Source organism: Lepisosteus oculatus, chromosome 2 (assembly GCF_040954835.1).
Source record: "Lepisosteus oculatus isolate fLepOcu1 chromosome 2, fLepOcu1.hap2, whole genome shotgun sequence".
Classification (NCBI taxonomy): Eukaryota; Metazoa; Chordata; class Actinopteri; order Semionotiformes; family Lepisosteidae; genus Lepisosteus; species Lepisosteus oculatus.
Window position 1 is genome coordinate 804,752 of NC_090697.1, and position 17,833 is coordinate 822,584.

At 39.5% G+C, this 17,833-nt stretch overlaps 1 protein-coding gene across 4 annotated transcripts in view; it reads right to left on the bottom strand.

Annotated features, from left to right (window-relative positions):
• Positions 1-17,833, bottom strand: part of fam184ab (family with sequence similarity 184 member Ab) — a 131,767-nt gene that overhangs the window by 68,178 nt on the left and 45,756 nt on the right. For all 4 annotated transcript variants that reach the window (XM_006626423.3, XM_015359153.2, XM_015359175.2 and 1 more), the window contains exons 2-3: positions 3,925-4,779; positions 1,951-2,086 (exon numbers count right to left, since the gene is read on the bottom strand). In XM_006626423.3, coding sequence (XP_006626486.2) covers positions 1,951-2,086; positions 3,925-4,779 — 991 coding nt within the window. The remainder of the gene's footprint in view (positions 1-1,950; positions 2,087-3,924; positions 4,780-17,833) is intronic.

Below are 17,833 nucleotides of genomic sequence, written 5' to 3' on the forward strand. Positions count from 1 at the left end.
GCCAAGATTCCTTTCCCCTTCAAGACTTTATAGGCACATTTCACAGATTATGATTAGTAATAGTATCAGATTCACTTGCTTAAAAATATGATGCAGGGTTCCAAGATTAATATTATTCAGAATTGGTGTACCCTAAAGAAACATACTGAGTAATCTCCTGTTTTCTACTGATACGGCTGTACAATGCACTTGTTTTAATTAGAGCTATTCTGTACCACAGCAACAAAGGCAGGTCCATGAAGCTGTCTAAACCATCTGAAATTTTCTAATATAAATTGGACATACTTTATGGAGCAATTTCTTCTAGTTCCACTTTTACAATCAACCCAGGGTATTTCATACCCTTAGGGACCTATTTGAAAGGAGGCAATGTAAAGATTCACCTGTGACAATGTGTAAAAAGAATGGAAAAATCCTATTTCCCCTGAAATCACCTATAAAATGTATTTACAATGTGTGAACCAGAAGACCTGACACACACTATGACATGCTATCTGTTGTATGTGATCTAATCATTGTTGAAAACCTAGACCATAGCTAAACCATTCAAAGCACTACATTGCTGAAACAATGTACAAATTCTCTAATTATATACACCGTACAGTATCTACCATGCAGCACATAAATATCCAATCTGATAGCCTCAAATATAAACATCTACACTACTGTGTACAAGCTCATGTGCTCTTAGAGTCTCATTGAACTCTTATATAAGTATTGATGTTAGGCATCAGTGAAAATCAGATCTGGCAAACTTGGCCTGCCTTTTAACATGGTACTAGACATGCAAGCTGTGCTTCATTAATACTGTATGTACTGGTGTGCTTTAGTTTCCTTGGATTTTTATTTTGATGAGTTTTTCAGCAATCATTAATTTTAATTTTCTATCGACGTGAAAGTCAAGTGAAAACAGACCACTCCAGAAAAATGTTCTTGTTTTACAAATTCAGAAAGCTTTATGTAGTTCCAGCAGCGAGAATAAAGTCAAAGCTGCAACGGCCCTCCTGCATTCTGATGAACAGAAAAGGACCAGTTTTGGAAATATCCTGTATAAGTACTCGATCTTTCACTTCTCCAAAACCTTCAAGGAAAATGTCATTAATGTCAATAAAATCAGCAAAAGTTAAAAAAACAGACTTTAAGACCAGTATTATTTTCTTAAAAACTATTTTAAACAAAATTTGCAAACTCTGGCCTATTTCTAGTATGTGTAACATTCACACTGCCACTGCTGGATGTTGTGAATAACCTTTAATTCTATTATTTTATTTTCACTTCCACACACACAACTGAAGACACATGTCCTTCCACGAGACAGGTGTGCAGCAAGGCCAAGCGCCAGTCCCTGCCTGAGGGTTTATTCTTCATCAGGGGTGACAAGGCATGAAAGAGCTGGCAGCTGTACCCAGCTGTGCCATACAGTGGTTCAGCCAGGTAATGTGGGGCCTTGGAGGCTGGGCCGTCTGCACCACTCAAACTGCCACAGCAGGACACAGAGAGAAGAGAATGAAAATGTGCACAATGAAAGCCACAATGCCTTTTTTCAGTTCCCATGAAAGATATGTACTGCACTATTGTGGTATTTTAGATGGCGACCCTACTAAAATAGTTCTATTCTAACACTTATTCTATTTAACAAAAAAGTCAATAGGAATAAAACATAAGAAACAATGGACTTTGTCTGCATTATTCCCCAGTGAATAATGAATAATAAGCATACTGTACACACTTGCACTGTATCTTTTGTGCTCTTGCAGCAGTGGAAATCTTGCCTCCACATGCGGACTGCATGTAAACCCTCCCGCTGCTTATACTCACACTATGAATCCTAGTAAGCATTCTTCTTGGGCTTATTATTATCACAGAAACAAGAACAACAACAACAACTACAATAATAGCAATAGTATTAATAGTACTGATGATGAAGCAACAGAAGAATAAGGTTCCTACTGGCTTTCAGGAGAATCTCGGTGGCCTGCTGCTGCACGCGGTCACGAGTGGCCTCCAGCTCACACTCGGTCTCCTTCTGTCTGATCATCAGAATCTCTGCATCCTGTGTAACCTCTTCAAGTTGTTTCTGGAGATCCTGAAAAAGTGCATCCACATGTACTGTACTGAAAGTTCATCTTTCACCAAAATAAAGAGCAGTTCTTCAAGCTTTAATGCAAGCATGTTGGAGTCTGAACATTAAAACTTCAGTGAATGTTGATAATATTTCTATCTTCAGAAAGAAGAATAAGATGTCAAATAAGAGGAGGTAATTCTGCCAATTTTTCTTCCAAAGGATAATCAAAGGCATACGAACCTTTTGTCTGCCATAGTATTCCTGAGTCATCAGTATTACAAACCATTATGTTTAATTATTGCCATGCAGAAGATTTTAAATTTTTACATTTAAAATTTAAATGACTAATTGATGATCTAACTTTCAGCACACAGCAGGTCAAAATATGGAAAGAAGGTAAGCTGTCAAGCATTTTAGTGAGTAAGTGCAATCCATGCAACGCAGAAGGCATGTTATTGCCAGACAGATTTCTGACTGTTGTTAAAAAATGTGTATCATTGCAGTTCAGATATGCAGTTCCTCTTCAACAAAGAGAGATATATTAATGTTATTTATGAGCAATGGAAAAGTAGATAGGCTACTTCTTAATAATAAATATACAGTATCTGCAGGTTTTTGCAGAGGAGAGATTTCATAGTGAAGAAACCAACAGAAACTAGTCAAGATCTAGATCTATAGTATAGTCCTCTATATACTTAGTTTATTTGTATTGCAAAAATATGTTTTAGTAGTAATAGAGACATATATAAAGATTTATTCTGTTTTCTAGGCCTATAAATCATCTTATATTATATAATTTCACATTTTTACTACTACTCTTTTGGAATCCTCCCTGCATTCCCAGGTGGAGCTCAGTGCTGGAGGACTATGAAAGAGGTTACGGGAGATTAAGAAGATTGTCTGTTGAAGACCACATTAGGGTCTATAACATCAAAACCAAAGCAGAGAGATAGCAAATGAGTGCACGACCAGACCCAACTATGAAAGAGGAAATGAGAACCAGCGTCCATCCTAATAACAATCTGTTAGACATCAGCTCTGTTCAGACACCAGCTCACTCAAGATTTGTTCATTTGTTCATATCTGAGAATAACTTTATTGTTTTGTTTTTCTTTGAAACTTCATTTAATTCTTGTAAATCATATTTAGTTATGTGATATCCATTAAAGCCTTCACTATGTCACTGACTTCTATATTTTTGACTTACAATAACATAGATATTTCAGGACCATTTTTTAATTATGGTATAACATTATCAAAATGGACTACTGAATACAATAGTAACCAATGTTTGAGATAAAAATATTAAATTATCATGAACCTCATTTGTAAAATTCTAATTTCAAATCTAATTCTGGGGTCTTGTGCACAAACCTGTATTAACATCTAAGAAGAGTTAAATGAAGGATTATATATTACTTTTCATCCAAATGAACATATTAATTAATTCATCCAAATCTCAAAATGATTAACATTAAATTCACATAAAATACCTTTAAATCCTGGGTAAGGACACGGTGTAGTTTTAAAAAAGACAGGTATAGCAATTAAAAGGTGGTTGGGATTATAATCAAGGTTTTAAAGTGAAAAGAAAACTACTCTCAAATTAATATAAACAATGAACTAATAAATATAAAACTATTCCAAAATAATTATTAATATTTTCCGTATGCAATTCCTTAAAACGTTTTGAGTGAGAAAAAATACACTAAGACATACAGTAACATACAAAAACACACAACACACTGGTATTGTTTTCCTCGTTGCGAGACGTCTTGGCTATGTCCTGCTGTGAAGCCAGTTACGACATGGAAATCAAAGAATTGAAAACAGCCGGGCACAGTGACAGATTGCCATACCTTAATATTGTTCTCAGCTGTGTTCAGAGAGCTCTGCAGCTTCTGAGATTTCTCTCTCGTCTCACGGGCCTCCTCCTGTACCCTCTGCAGCTCAGCGCGCAGCTTGCCCAAGGTCTTCTGAAGAGCAGCTTCCTGCGCGTGGAACTCCTTCCGCAGCTCGGCCTCAGTCTTCTTCCAGGCCAGCAGGTTCTCAGCTGTCAGCTGCTGAGTCCTCTTCATGGCATCCAGCTCCCGCTCGTAGAAGGCTTGGGCTTTGTTCAGCTTGGCCTCGTACTCCTCCACCAGCCTCTTCTTGTCCTGCTTCAACTCCTCCACCCGCTCAGACAGGGAATCCACCTCGGCCTTGTGCAGCTGGCTCAGCTTCTCCTGGTCTTTGCTGTAGTTGGCGTTCTGGCTCTGGTGGCTGCGGAGCAGCTCCTGGATCTCCTGGCGGTGGGCCGCCCTCAGATCCTCCAGCGCCTGGCGCTTCTCCTGCTCAAACTGGGCTTGCACCTGCGCAAAGGAGCGCAGCTTCTCCTCAAAGTTTCGCCGCATCTCCTCCACTTCCCGGGACATAGTGACCACCCTCTGTGTGTGCTGGGCCTCCGTGCACAGCTGCATGTCCTCCACCCTCTGCCGGTAGGTCTCGAACTCGGCCAGGGCCTGGCGCTTCATGCGCTCGTGCAGCTCCATGGATTCCTCTAGGGACTGGATGCGGCGCTTGAGGTCCATTTCATCACTGATTTTGCTCTTGTACTGCAGGATCTTCTCACGAGTCTCTGACAAGATCTGCTGCACCTCCTCCTCATGGGCTTCCTTGAGTGTCTGGATGGCAGCTTCGTGCTCGTCATTCTTGGTGTTCAGAGCATAGATCACCTAGGACAAAGGAGCCATGACAACTTCGTAAAAAAAATTATGATTACAACAAGAGAAAGCATGTGAGACAGCATGTGTTTAGCTCAATTTTAAGCATAATTATGTTACAAAATGCATTATTATATAACACTTTAGAGAGATTTATTTTGCATATGTAAAATCATATATACTAAAAAGGAAAACAAACACTTCAATCAGAAACACATGGATATCTGTAGGGTGATAAAGTTGGTTCAGACTCTACAGTACATTAGTGAAATTAAGTGCAATAACCACATGGTTATAGGAATGCATTTCAAATGTTTTAAAAAAACAAAGTTTTCTCAATAACTTTTTACAAAAATATTATCTCTTTACTTTAACTTCCTTAGACCCGGCATGTCAGTAGAAATTATTGAAATCTCAAAGTCAGCCAGAGCCCATCTGAAATTATACTCAATAGAACAATATTGGCGTGTAATAGTGGGCGGGGCTAGGTAACTTGCAACGTACTATAGCTGTACATGAGGGCGTTCTTTCTGTACTTTTCTGTCTCCTCACTGCTGCCTGGTTTAATAAGCCCTGGAGATTCTCCTGGCCTATTCCAACACGCAGCTCGGGCACTAGCCTGCAACATGCATGCTCTCTGTCCAAGTGAATTAAAGATTGTTTGTTCCCAGACTGCAGCTCCAGTCTCCAAAGTGAGAGTTTTTCACATTCATTGACTTCTGTCCTTTCCTGCATCTACTGATTGTCCACCTTTCCAGTTTCCTTTGGCTGTAATGTCTGCTGGATTTGATACCAGCTAACTCCATTCATTATTGGCATTTCCAGGTGCAGAAGCCAGATTCCCCACTGGACTCAAAATGCCAATGTTGCCATGCTTGGAGAGAGACGAGAATGACTCTTCATGTATGTATTCTGTTTTATCACTAGTTTTTCCTATTGTTATATAATCATAATTTTGAAAAAATGTTGCCAATCCAACACCTGCATATAAATCTACACGTGTAATCTGAGATCCAGTCTAGATATTATTTTAAAACATCTTCATCAGGTATGGTTCTTTGTGGCAAATTATCTCTAATTCACAATATTTCCAGCAAATACAACAACCCCTGGAGCCAGCAGCCATATCACCCTGCAGCTCTCAACTGGAAGCCCACTGAAGCCAAGCAGGGTTGAGCCTAGTCAGTACCTGGATGAGAGACTCATGGGAAGCTATGGTTGCTGCTGGAAGTGGTACTAGTGGGACCAGTGGAGGGCGCCCACCCTGTGGTCTGTGTGGGTCTTAATGATAGTGGCGGGGCAGAGTACTGCAGTGGGCGCCGTCTTTTGGATGAGACGTTAAACTGAGGTCCTGTCAGTTGTCATTAAAGATCCCCAGGAATTTCTCAATAAGAGTAGGGAGTTATCTCGGTGTCCGGGCCAAATTTCCCCCCTCTGCCTTTACCTTGGCCTCCAAACTGTCCCCATGTATGACTGGCTTGCACTGGCCCTGCGATGGACTGGCATCCTGTCCAGGGTGTACCCTGCCTTGTGCTTGAATAACTTTCTTAGCATGAGAGATTTGGTGATGCATTTGAGAGTATGGCTATGGCACGCAATAAGGATTCTGTTTTTTTCTATGGATCAGCAGACCATAGAATGAAGCAGCCGTTTATTTCTCTTGATAGCTAAAGGTTCTATATGCTCCTTTTCTATTATCCAAGCAGTCAGGTAATATAAAAATGAAGCTGCAGCATCGTGACAAGAAGCAGATTTGTTTACATGAGCAATGGGGTACATGCCTTCAGTAACAGTAAAATATATATTGCAAATTTTTAATGAAAATCAGATTAGTTCATAATAAATACCAATTAGTGCAGCGCAGTGATAGCATTGCTGCCTTGAAGCACTGGAGCTCTGGCTCCTATTCCTTGAGTGCTTTCTGTGTCTGTATGTTCTCTCTGTGTTCATGTGGGTTTCCCCCAGGTGCTCCAGTTTCCTCCCACAGTCCCGAGACACGCTGGTGGGTTAACTGGCTTCTGGGAAAACTGGGCCTGGTGTGAGTAAATGTGTCTCTGTTTGTGTCTGTGTCTATTTGTGCCCTGTGATTGATTGGCATCCCATCCAGGGTGTACCCTGCCTTGAGCCTGTTGCTTGCTGGGATAGACTCTGGCTCCCTCGCAACCCTCTATTGGATAAAGTGGTTAGAAAATGGAAGGATGGACATACTAAATACTATATGTGAAACAAAAAATAAAAATCGACTCTCCTTGCATCCAGTGGAATTCCAGAACATGACATATACATTTGAAGATTTTCTCACTTTAGTATTTTCATTTTTAAACTGCAGTTAAGTACAGCAGCTACTGCTTCTTTAAAAGCTGAATGACCAGGCAACAACAAGATTTTCAGAGAGAGAAGTAGAAGTAGAAAATGTAAAACTCTGAATATTGAATTAACTTCTTGTACTGAGTCTCCAATATGGGTTTAAAAAGCAAATATACTGAGAAGAAATTCACTTGGGTATATAATACAATTTCAGCTAATAAACGATGCATACTAAATTCATCAGAAACACAGGTCATAAACATGATTTTACTGTTTAACAGCCACATTATAAAGCAGGTTAGAAAAACAGCTGAAGTGTTCAACGTTCTTAATTTTCAATTTATATAACATATAAAAGAAAAAAGAAAAATGAAACATAAAATTACTTCCTGACTTAACATTTTATGTAAAGTTGCACTATATTGCCAATAACGTATATTTTATATAATTAAACAGTAAATGACACAAGAGAACCAGGTTCTTGTCAAACTTAATGTACGAGATGAACTGTAATGTATACATAGTAGCACAATGTTCTACTAATCCTACAATAATTGGATGAAGGAGACACACTATTGAAAGTGAACAGTATTAGTTGGAAGTGTAGCATTGACCTGTGTAATATGGGGTAGCCAGCAGCCTCACTCCACAAAAGAGAAGGGAAGAGAATTTTCTCCATCAACTGAATTAAGATGGAACTTTAGGGAGGGCAGATTTTTCTAGGCCGGAGTGGGATTTTGTACTTACATAGCAAAACATCAATACCGCACCACTTTCAACAGTCTCTACACCGTGTGTGAAAGAATGCATGTGCTTGTTAAGCAATGACTCTATGAGCCTCTTGAGGATAGGCAACATACCCCATACATACAGTTTGAACATAATAGATGAACACAGATCTAGGAAGGGAACAAAATGTAAACTGCCTCAAATTAAAGGTACTGTCAAACACAAAAAATAGTATTGCTGCTCCTCGATTAATCATAGAAGATAAGAAATACAACGTGTAGTTTACTAAGTGATGCAATTACTCTTACACATATTCAGCAATAAATCAATGTGCTACTTTATACAATTACCACGAAAGCAAGCACGCAAACGGCTTGGCACAGACTGTCAGAGGCAGTACACACAGCCCATCGGGATATTTCTCCATTCCATCTCTGAAGCACCTATTAGATCAGCAACACTAAATGGCAGTATTTCACAAAGCTTTATACAACCACAAAAATCATCCCACATCTGTTTGATTGCAACTCAATCTAGTGATGCATTAACTGTATGATATTAATCCCAGATTGAAGTAGAAAGCTTCAAGTAAACTTTGTCATTCTTGGGCTGAAAAAAGGAGGGATTCCCTTGACATTAATGTTGCTGCACCAACAAGTGCAACAGAGGTCTCAAAACTTTGTCATTACAACACTGCATTTCAGTTGCCATTAAAACAACTGTACTACAGACTAAATTCTGCTGAGACCAACACATTCTGCCTTTATCATTTAAGACCCAGAACAGGCTTTCATCTTAAACAGTTCAGGTGGGGAGCTGCGTCAGCATGCATAGGCTGCAAAGGAACCAGTAATAGGTTTATTCCATGCTGAACAGAGAAGAAAGAAAACACAATGTTTTGGCCGTGGAGCCTTCTTCAGGTGTGAGAAAGGCAGGGCAATAACGTACTTATTCATCTTACACATCCTTGCTTGCCAGCAGGCAGGATCTCGGTGCTCCTGCTATGGTGATCCAGCAGTCGCTGCACCACTGGAGTCTAGTGAAGATGGACTGATGGTCCACGAAAGCCCAAGTCACTCCCATTCAATGTTATGCTGTTCCTGGCAGTACTATTCCCCAAGCATGTTCTTCTTCTGTATTACTGAGCTGTTATCTCTATAGGGGGCTAGTTAAATCTTTAATTCTGTGCATGCAAACTGTGATGCCCCTCTCATCCCCCCATCTCGCTGTGCCCTGATCTGTGAGCTCCGTGTCTCTGGGATCTGTGTTAATAATAATAATAATAATTGCTTACACTTATATAGCGCTTTTCTGGTGTTGCGTCCTGCTATCTGACGACCCTCCGCAGCTCCGCTTCCTGTTCCTGTTCCTGTTTGCCAGTCCGGTCCTGTTTCCTGATTATCCTGTCAGCTACCTCACTCCTTAAGCTTCTTGCACAAACTCTCTCTCAATAAACCTGTGTGTGGCCTTTATCGCACACATGGGTCCATTTTTTATTCGAAACGCTGCAAGTTACTGTACCATCTATCTGGCCGCACACGACTCTTCTCATACATGTGTTGTGAAATTGTGACACTTCTTGTTATGTCATTTTTCTCCACATGTCACAGGGAGTGCAAGAAACAATGTTTCGCAGCCTGTCATCATATCATGTTCGCACAGCTCAATCAAAAGCACTTCTGCATAAATTATTAGTGGTGAAAAGATGTTACATGTATCCATGAAACGGGGTTTTCAATTCAATTAAAACCCTCCACACAAGTTTTCAAAAAGAGCTTCAGAAGGGAACAAAAACAGAGGAAAACACCTCATTCTTTAGGAAAACGGAATCATCTCAGTCAACCATTAATCCAATAGGTGATTTTGCACTTCTCCACCTGATAATGGCTGCGGTGCACTATGTAAAGCACTGTGACATCCTTTGTGATTGAAAGTGATGTATACTGCAAGTGCAAGCAGATATTATTATTATTATTATACATTATTCATCTACATTACAATGAAATTGTACTCTGAGCTGGAGAAAGGCTTAAAGAGCAATTGCATAACAATGTTGTTTCTACAGCAGTAAAACTCACCAGTCCCAGATATTTATGTATGAGGACCTTTTCAGAGGCCTGCAAGGTCTGGAGGTGTTGCTTCTGGCAGAAGAAAAGTGGTGCAGATGACGTCGCAATGTTGTGGCAATGAAGGTCTTTCCTTCGTATGGTAATATAGTGTTCATTCACAACTTCTCTCTCTCGGTCGTCTCAGTGTGTGTGCATACACCAGGTGTGCATTCCCAACATGAGGACATGCATGGTTTTTTGATTGTTTTAAAGTCCTACTATATTTGTAATATGCTAAAAACCGCTATTGTAACAGTTCCTGGGTGAGGCTCCCACGGAAAGAGTATTTTAAGACCCTATGCGAGGTGGCAAATCCAGAAAGGAATAGGAAACGGAGTTGAGGGAGGACACACACGGTTTATTGGTGCTCACAGTGATGATGGGGAAGTCCGTGCAGACGTGGAGGGTGGGTAACCACTGCAACAAATCCAGGGAGGTCCACAGTCCATACAGTATGTCCATTTTCGGGAAATCCATCCGGAGACAGAACAGGAACAGACACACGAAGAAACAAGAGCCAGGAATACGGGGCTTTGCCCCAGGCCCCAGGCTCAGAAGGTCAGGGTGACTATGACTGACCTATGCCCTCAGACTTCCCTGTGAAGCCTGGTGGTAGGTGGGCCATCAGACAACCATTTTCCAAAGCTGAGCCCGAAGGCTGTGGGGAAGAAAACTTGAATAAGGGACTTGACTAGACACACCAGGAAGTAATAATTAAAAGGACTATCTAGAGAGAATTAGAGCGCCCTCTGGAGGAGGGGATGTTGACTGTGACAGCTATGAATAAAACAAAATAAAAATATAAAGGAGCAAGTAATAGGTTTATTCCACGCTGAAAAGAGAAGAAAGGAAACACAACGTTTCAGCCGTGGAGCCTTTTTCAGGTCACCTGAACCAACCTGAACTATAAAAATATAAAGTTGCTTTGTTTTTAAAAACGGCCAGAGAATGTGAGCTGAATGAATGATCCAGAATGTGAGCCTGACATTACTATATTTTCCTGATTTAGGCTTCTGTTACTTTTTCCTCAGTTTAGTAAATTTAACCAAATTCTGCAGTAGGTACTTTATATACGGTATACCTCAACAAAAGACATTTAATAAAGGCAGTGTTCAGAAAAGAGTAATTTTTCACCTAGAATTAACTAAACTGCATATATACAGTATATTGATTGTTTGATGTACAAAACCTAATTACGATTGATCAACTAAAACCAAAATTGTGTGGGTTAGAAAGGTTACACTACATATTTTGTTGTTGTTGTTTATTGTGTCTATTTTAATTACAATGTGCTGAACAGTGATGTTTTTTTTAAATACCAACAAACCATATTCCTTCTTAAATGTATTAATTTTTTTATTCATACGATAGAAGATTAAGGTCCTTATTTCAAAGATGAAAAAATACATTTTTTTCCAACTCACAACTTAATATGGTTTATTATTGAATGTTAATACATATACCTATAGGGACAAAGTCCTTTTGACTCAATATGTGTTTTAAGAGCCTAGATCAAAAAAGCTGCCTTGAAACTAATTTCATTCAACAATATTTCAAATTTTAATGAGAAATCCATCCCAATTTAAAACAGAAGGGTTGCTAGATTAATGGAAATGTTTAGGATTAGGGTTATACAGAGTTTTCAGCACATGTATTAGTTGCATGGTTCTGACCTCGATATTTTCTGTACTGCAGTGATGCAGTGAATGCTTCTTTTCAGAAGATATTATGGGTATTTACAACAGGCTTCCCAGCCAGGTGGTTGAGACTAAATGGCCTCCTCTTTTGCAATCTTTCTTGTGTTCTTATGTACAGTATACTCTCTAATGTATAATGTAAATCGATTAGGTGATCTGTGAAAAGAACATAGTTTTCAATCAATGCCAAGAGGCTTTTGTATCCTGCCGTTACAACTTCAATGTCATCTCTTTTCTCTCTATGGTAGTATGATGGTTCAGAAGAACCTGTATGTTTTGGAAACAGATTCTACATGTTTTACAATCGTCTGTGGAACACAATGGTAATGCCCTGACTTGGAAGCATCAGAGGCAAAGCACTGCTTGCTAATCCAGAACAAGCTGTGACTGACGTGATGGAACTGTGATCCCACCCAGGCTGTACAAGTAACAGCATTAACAGAGAAACCCAGAAAAGAAAAGACAAATGATTGCTCAAAAATGGGAATGCAGAAGGACAACCATATTCCATAACATCCATCCACTTTCCAAGCTCTTCACTCAGTACAGGGTCATGGAGAAGCCTATCCTGGCAAGCAGCAGGCGCAGGGTGGAGTATATTCACCGCAGGGCACACACACACACAGACACAAACACACACACTCACATTTCCCCAAGAGCCAGCTAACCTTCACTGATACCTGCCTGGACTGTGGCAGGAAACCCATGTGAACACGGAGATAACATACAATCTCCATGCAGAGAGGACCCAAGGAACTGAGCCCAGGGCCCCAGCGCTGTGAGGCACCAATGCTCAGTCAGCAATTCCCTATTATATGTAAATATATATATATATATTTGTATTTCATCATATTTTATATTTATACCTATACAGTATAAAAGAAATATTAAAATCTAAAAAAATCCTTTAAAATCAAGCATATAAAAAGTTGTTCACATGTGTCAATGTTTGACTTTCCAATTTAATTCCCTTGCTGCACACAGAATGAAGTGTATACTGAGCATACAAACAGAGGACAGATATCAATGTTATATCACGACAGAACAAATTAGGTCAAATGCAAATATTAGCCTCAGCAAGGAATAGATGATTATCAGCATAATAATATACGTGTTTCTTCACAGTATTCTTAGGTGCCACGTAATTCAAATAACCAGAAACATGCACAGGTGTATTTGTTTTGTTGATCTCTGTATTTCTGTGTGAGGGCTGTACAAAAGCAGAGACCGCTTTACACACAAATTTGATTTAGGAGGGTAATCAATCACTGGAGATGGAATGTCCGAAACAAGAAAACATGATGTTAGATATAATTTACTGCACACAATCTGAGATTGTGGGGCTTAGCACAAAAACAGACCAAAGGACAAAGGGTGAAGCAAACAAGCGATAAACATCAGATGGCTTTCAATATTAAATCCTCAAACTGACACAAAAAGCAGCAGTTATTTTTATGATCCAAAAGATTAATGCAATGTTAAAATCACCTTAACAGAAATAATACCATACAGTAATTTAGATTTGAAAGATCAATAAAATGACAGATCTTGCATTCTTTAAAAATGACTCCAATGCCATTTTTATATTTTTGGGAAAAACTAGGAACAACATACTGTATTTAAAAAAAAAAAAAACATAACTGTCATCTTTGGAAGATGCTGCACATTTCCTCTTAATACTAAATGCCTACATCTACAGTGAGCATGCCTCTCAGTTTTATTAAATGCTTTTATGACGGCAACGATAAAAATGTGTCTCCGCCATGTTGCGCTGTGCAGCTTTCACATCGGATGTGGCACTCCAGACTAGTAGCTGTCTCATTCAGTTATTTGAAATTTTTAACAACAGAAAATCAACAGGATAACAGGAGACTGGGTTTTTACTGAGGATTAACAGAGTGATTAAAGTGTCATTTCATGACTGACAAGCCCCGTCACAAAGACGGAGAGATTGTACTTTGAGGGGGAGGTTTAATGGTATGGTAGTTACCCTTGCTGTCCACACCTCGCTGGTCTGGGTCTCCTTGGCTTTGGACAACTATGATAACAAGTGGAGTTATTCAGGACTTTCACTAAAAGGAATGGCACACATGGCGAATGACCACTTTCTTACTGGCAGAGTTCAGAACAAAGGTTGACAAGTTCAGGAAAGCAGAGCATCAAGCAGTGAGAAAGAACTTGAGAGATGTAGAATGGAACAAAGGAGACAATGAATGGCAATGATTTAAAAAGTTTCTTCTTGAAACAAAGGACACTTTTATTCCAAGAGAAATTTCTCAAAAATCAATAAAAAATAGTATCCAGTTGAGGAGGCATTGTTTAATGAACTGTGAGCAAACATAAAACAGGATATTAGAGGGGCCAAGAGAGAGAAAAAAATATTGCAAAGGTGGCTAAAACATTAACCTGTGTTTGTCGCACGCAGGCTGGGAGTGGCCCGTGAGGAGCAGGCCAGCCGCCTGTCTGTGCGCCCCTCTGCCTTTCAGTCAGTGACCCAATCATCTCACCAATTGATCACCACATTAAAGCCTGAGACGCTGCTAATTCAGCGCTCTGACATTGAGCTACCTGGAGTAGCGCAATTCCCCGCCTGCTTCAGGAACCCATCGTTGTGAGATCCCGATTCTCCAAACTGTCGCTTTCCTTCCGGCCCCCACGTACTCCTGGCTGCAGCGCGGACTTGAGCGACTAGAGCTCCCCTCTCTGCCTCTGTTTTCCTGCACTTGAAGCTCACCTGTCAGTCCGACCGCAGCAGCGCATCTCCGGCAGCCGCAGTGAAACAACTGTAAAGTATTTTATATTGTACCTATACTTTATTTTAATCCATTTGAATTATAATGCTATATTATATAATTACATTATATCCTTACACCTGAAGAAGGCTCCACGGCCAAAATGTTGTGTTTTCTTTCTTCTTTTCTCAGCATGGAATAAACCTATTACTTGTTCCTTTGCAGACTACGCATGCCGATGCAGCTACCCACCTGAACTAGTTATTTACTATATTTTAAGGATTTTCTTCATTATTATATCAGCAGAATAACAGTCAAGAGCAGTAAAGTGTCTTTAAGATACTAATGTAAACCATTTAGACGATGAAAGGGAAATGACAGATGCATTAAATGAGTATTTCACTCAGCTGTTCACCAAGCATAAAATCGACAATATGCCTGAAGCTGATGAAAGTTTTGTCTTAAATAACATGACCACAGAAGATGTGTGAGATCTACTAATATTATAAGGATTTAGGATAAACACATCTCCAAGTTATGATTTTACTTGTATTCTATTCTTCCTGAGGACATGAAAAATTGTGTTTATAGAGTATGAGCAAAACAGTCACTCCAGACAGGGGTAATACCCATTAACTGGAAAACCACCAATGTAGTACCCATCCATAAAAAAATCTTACATCCAGTAATTGCAGACCAGAAATGTTACCTGCATTGCATGCAAGGTAAAAAAAAACAATAATTAGACCCAGAGTATCTTCTGTACCGCAATAGGATTCTTGGGCTGCGGTTCCCAACCATAGACCTAGCAGAGCTGTAGATCTCCAGTGCTAACTCACAGCTTTAATTGATCTACTAGCTGTGGTCATAAAAAAATTGCAGGGCGTTTCTTGAAAAGATTAGGGTGTTACCCCGGCGTCCTGGCCTTTACAAATCATGGCCCCCTAATAATCCCAACCTTGGAACTGGCTTCAAAAGCCACTTAGAGCTGGTGTGTAGTGAATGTACTGGCACACTATGGCTATTGTTGCATAATTCAGGTAAGTGCTACACATTGGTGGTGGAGGGGAGTCCCCATTACCTGTAAACTGCTTTGAGTGGTGTGTACAGAAAAGCGCTATAAAAGTGTAAGGAATTATTATTATATAATTTTGTCACCGCTTTGCAAAAAATAAACATTGCCTGAATCAATCCAAATAAGAGCAACCTGATGTGTTTACATGTTGCAGCCCAAGGGAACTTCCTACTCTGAGAGGCCAAAAGATCTGAATCGCTTAGTCTGCATCAGGAGATAACAGACCTGACTGACTGCCGCTGTAACCTTATGGACTTCTTTGGAAACAGTGTCAGATGCAAACTAGGAGACACAGATGGAGGCTAAAGGGAAGTGCTTTTTAACAGAGAACAGGAGGCATTTCTTTACAAAAATGATAGTGGGAGTCGGAAAAAGTCAAAGGCGTCACCATTGCGTCTTCCAAGAAATGGCTGGATAAGATCCTCTGACTAATTAGCTACTAGCAATCAAAATAGCTACTGTATGTGGACTGAATTGCCTTCTTTCCTGCAAGGTTTATTTGTTAAAATAGCAACTGTCATCTGGCCGCAAGCATTTTTTATTTTTAACCACATCTTCACGTCATCACAAAACTGAAGGCTACAGTAAGTGGCTCTGCGTCACTTGGTTAAAATTCAGTCCAATTCATTTCAATAAGAGGTTAAGGACTGATGGTCATGAGAGTCAAACCCTTCTCGTCAATCAGTACTGTGAAATGAGGCTCAAAAGCCATGAGACTCCCATGGGCGGTGTACTATAATTGACTGAATCTTGAAACTGTCAATGTTAGCTGTATGTAGTGGTCTTGTCACATTGAGGCATGTAAGGACTCAGCACGTGCTGATGCTAAATGCTTATGAACTATTAAGTGTCTTTATAAATCAGGCACTGCAAAAACATTTTATTATTTTATCCTGATCATTATTTTTACAAATTCCAATATTCTGCATTTGTTTCAAACAATAAATATTTCGTAATACTTTTAAAGATGTTTTTCCTTGTTTGCTGATTTATCTCAGTGCAGCCTCATGCTGTACAGGTTCTTAGATAATCAATGCCAAGCGGAAGCTGTTGATTGGAACACCAGCTGTGATTCACAGCAGGTTCTGGGATACAAAATCACATCCCTGATGTTCTAACACATTTCCCACATTCTCTGCTTTCCAAGAATGATTGTACCAACACTGAGCAGGTATCTCAAATGACCACATATGGTAAGGCTAAGCATTGCCCTGTCTTCCCTCAAGTTGCTGTCTTGACACAACGTTTGGGACTGCAGCAATCCTCCTCACTCATACAAACCTGTTGACAAGGCTAGTCTTAAATTTCACAAACCCATCAAGACCTTTATGTTTATAACATGCAGAGCAATTCATTCCATAAAAACAGCACCTGCAACTGATTGGAATCAGCACTGTTATGGTATCTTTATTTTTTAAACCAATTTTTATCATTTATAAAACACAGAACCGTTCCAGGAAATTGTCAGAAAAATCTCAATTTGTCATTTCACTATTTTTTACAGAATAAATTATAATTAAATTATCCCCTGGACAAGATGTATCTCTTACAAGTATGATAATGGCAACAATATAACATTGAAAAATATTCCAGCATAACATTTTCAGTCATTTTGCTGTTAAACCTTTAGAATGAAGCTTGGGTCACAACGATAAGGCCTGTATAACTGAAGACCCTTCTATTCACCGCAGAACGTTATCTTCCCACAAGATGAAACTGGGGAGTTTACTAAGCATTTTTACTAAATATTTTTTATATTTAAACTCTCAGTTTTCTGTCAACTCCCTCAGCTTGAGCTGCCTGTTACCTACCTACCGGTGAAAACCTGTTTGCCATGTCCAACACCCAGTCAAACTACGTTGCCCAGCAATGGACAATGATGTCTGAACTGGGATTTTTACCATCAGCGCTTCATATTTCCTCATGGAAAACAACACTGGAAAGCACATCTCCTAGGTATTTTATTTTACATAACGTTAATTTCTATCCTCTTGGTTTAATTAAAACAATGATAGTGTTTTACCTTTTTAACAGAGAAACTGTCCTGGAACAATTGGAAAATTTGCTGACAGGTGTCTCTAGGTGGTGCTGTATTTGCCGTTGGGTAATTAGGCACTCATGAAAGAGCTGTTGACATAATACCAACCTGTTTCGCTTTAACTTCAGTGTTTGGCATCTACAGTCAAAAATCAAAAGGAAACATAAGCAACTTTTTGTTAAACAAAAGTGGTTGTTTTTGAAGCTGCAGGAAAAGAAAGACTCAATCAAAACCCACATTGCAGAAATAGAATGTACCAGAATCAATAACTCGGAATATAAACCACAGGTGTAATTACCAGTCACCCAAAATGGATGAAGAAAAAAACAACTACAGCTAATGACAGAAAAATTACCAGACCTGTCAAGGAAGGCCATCAA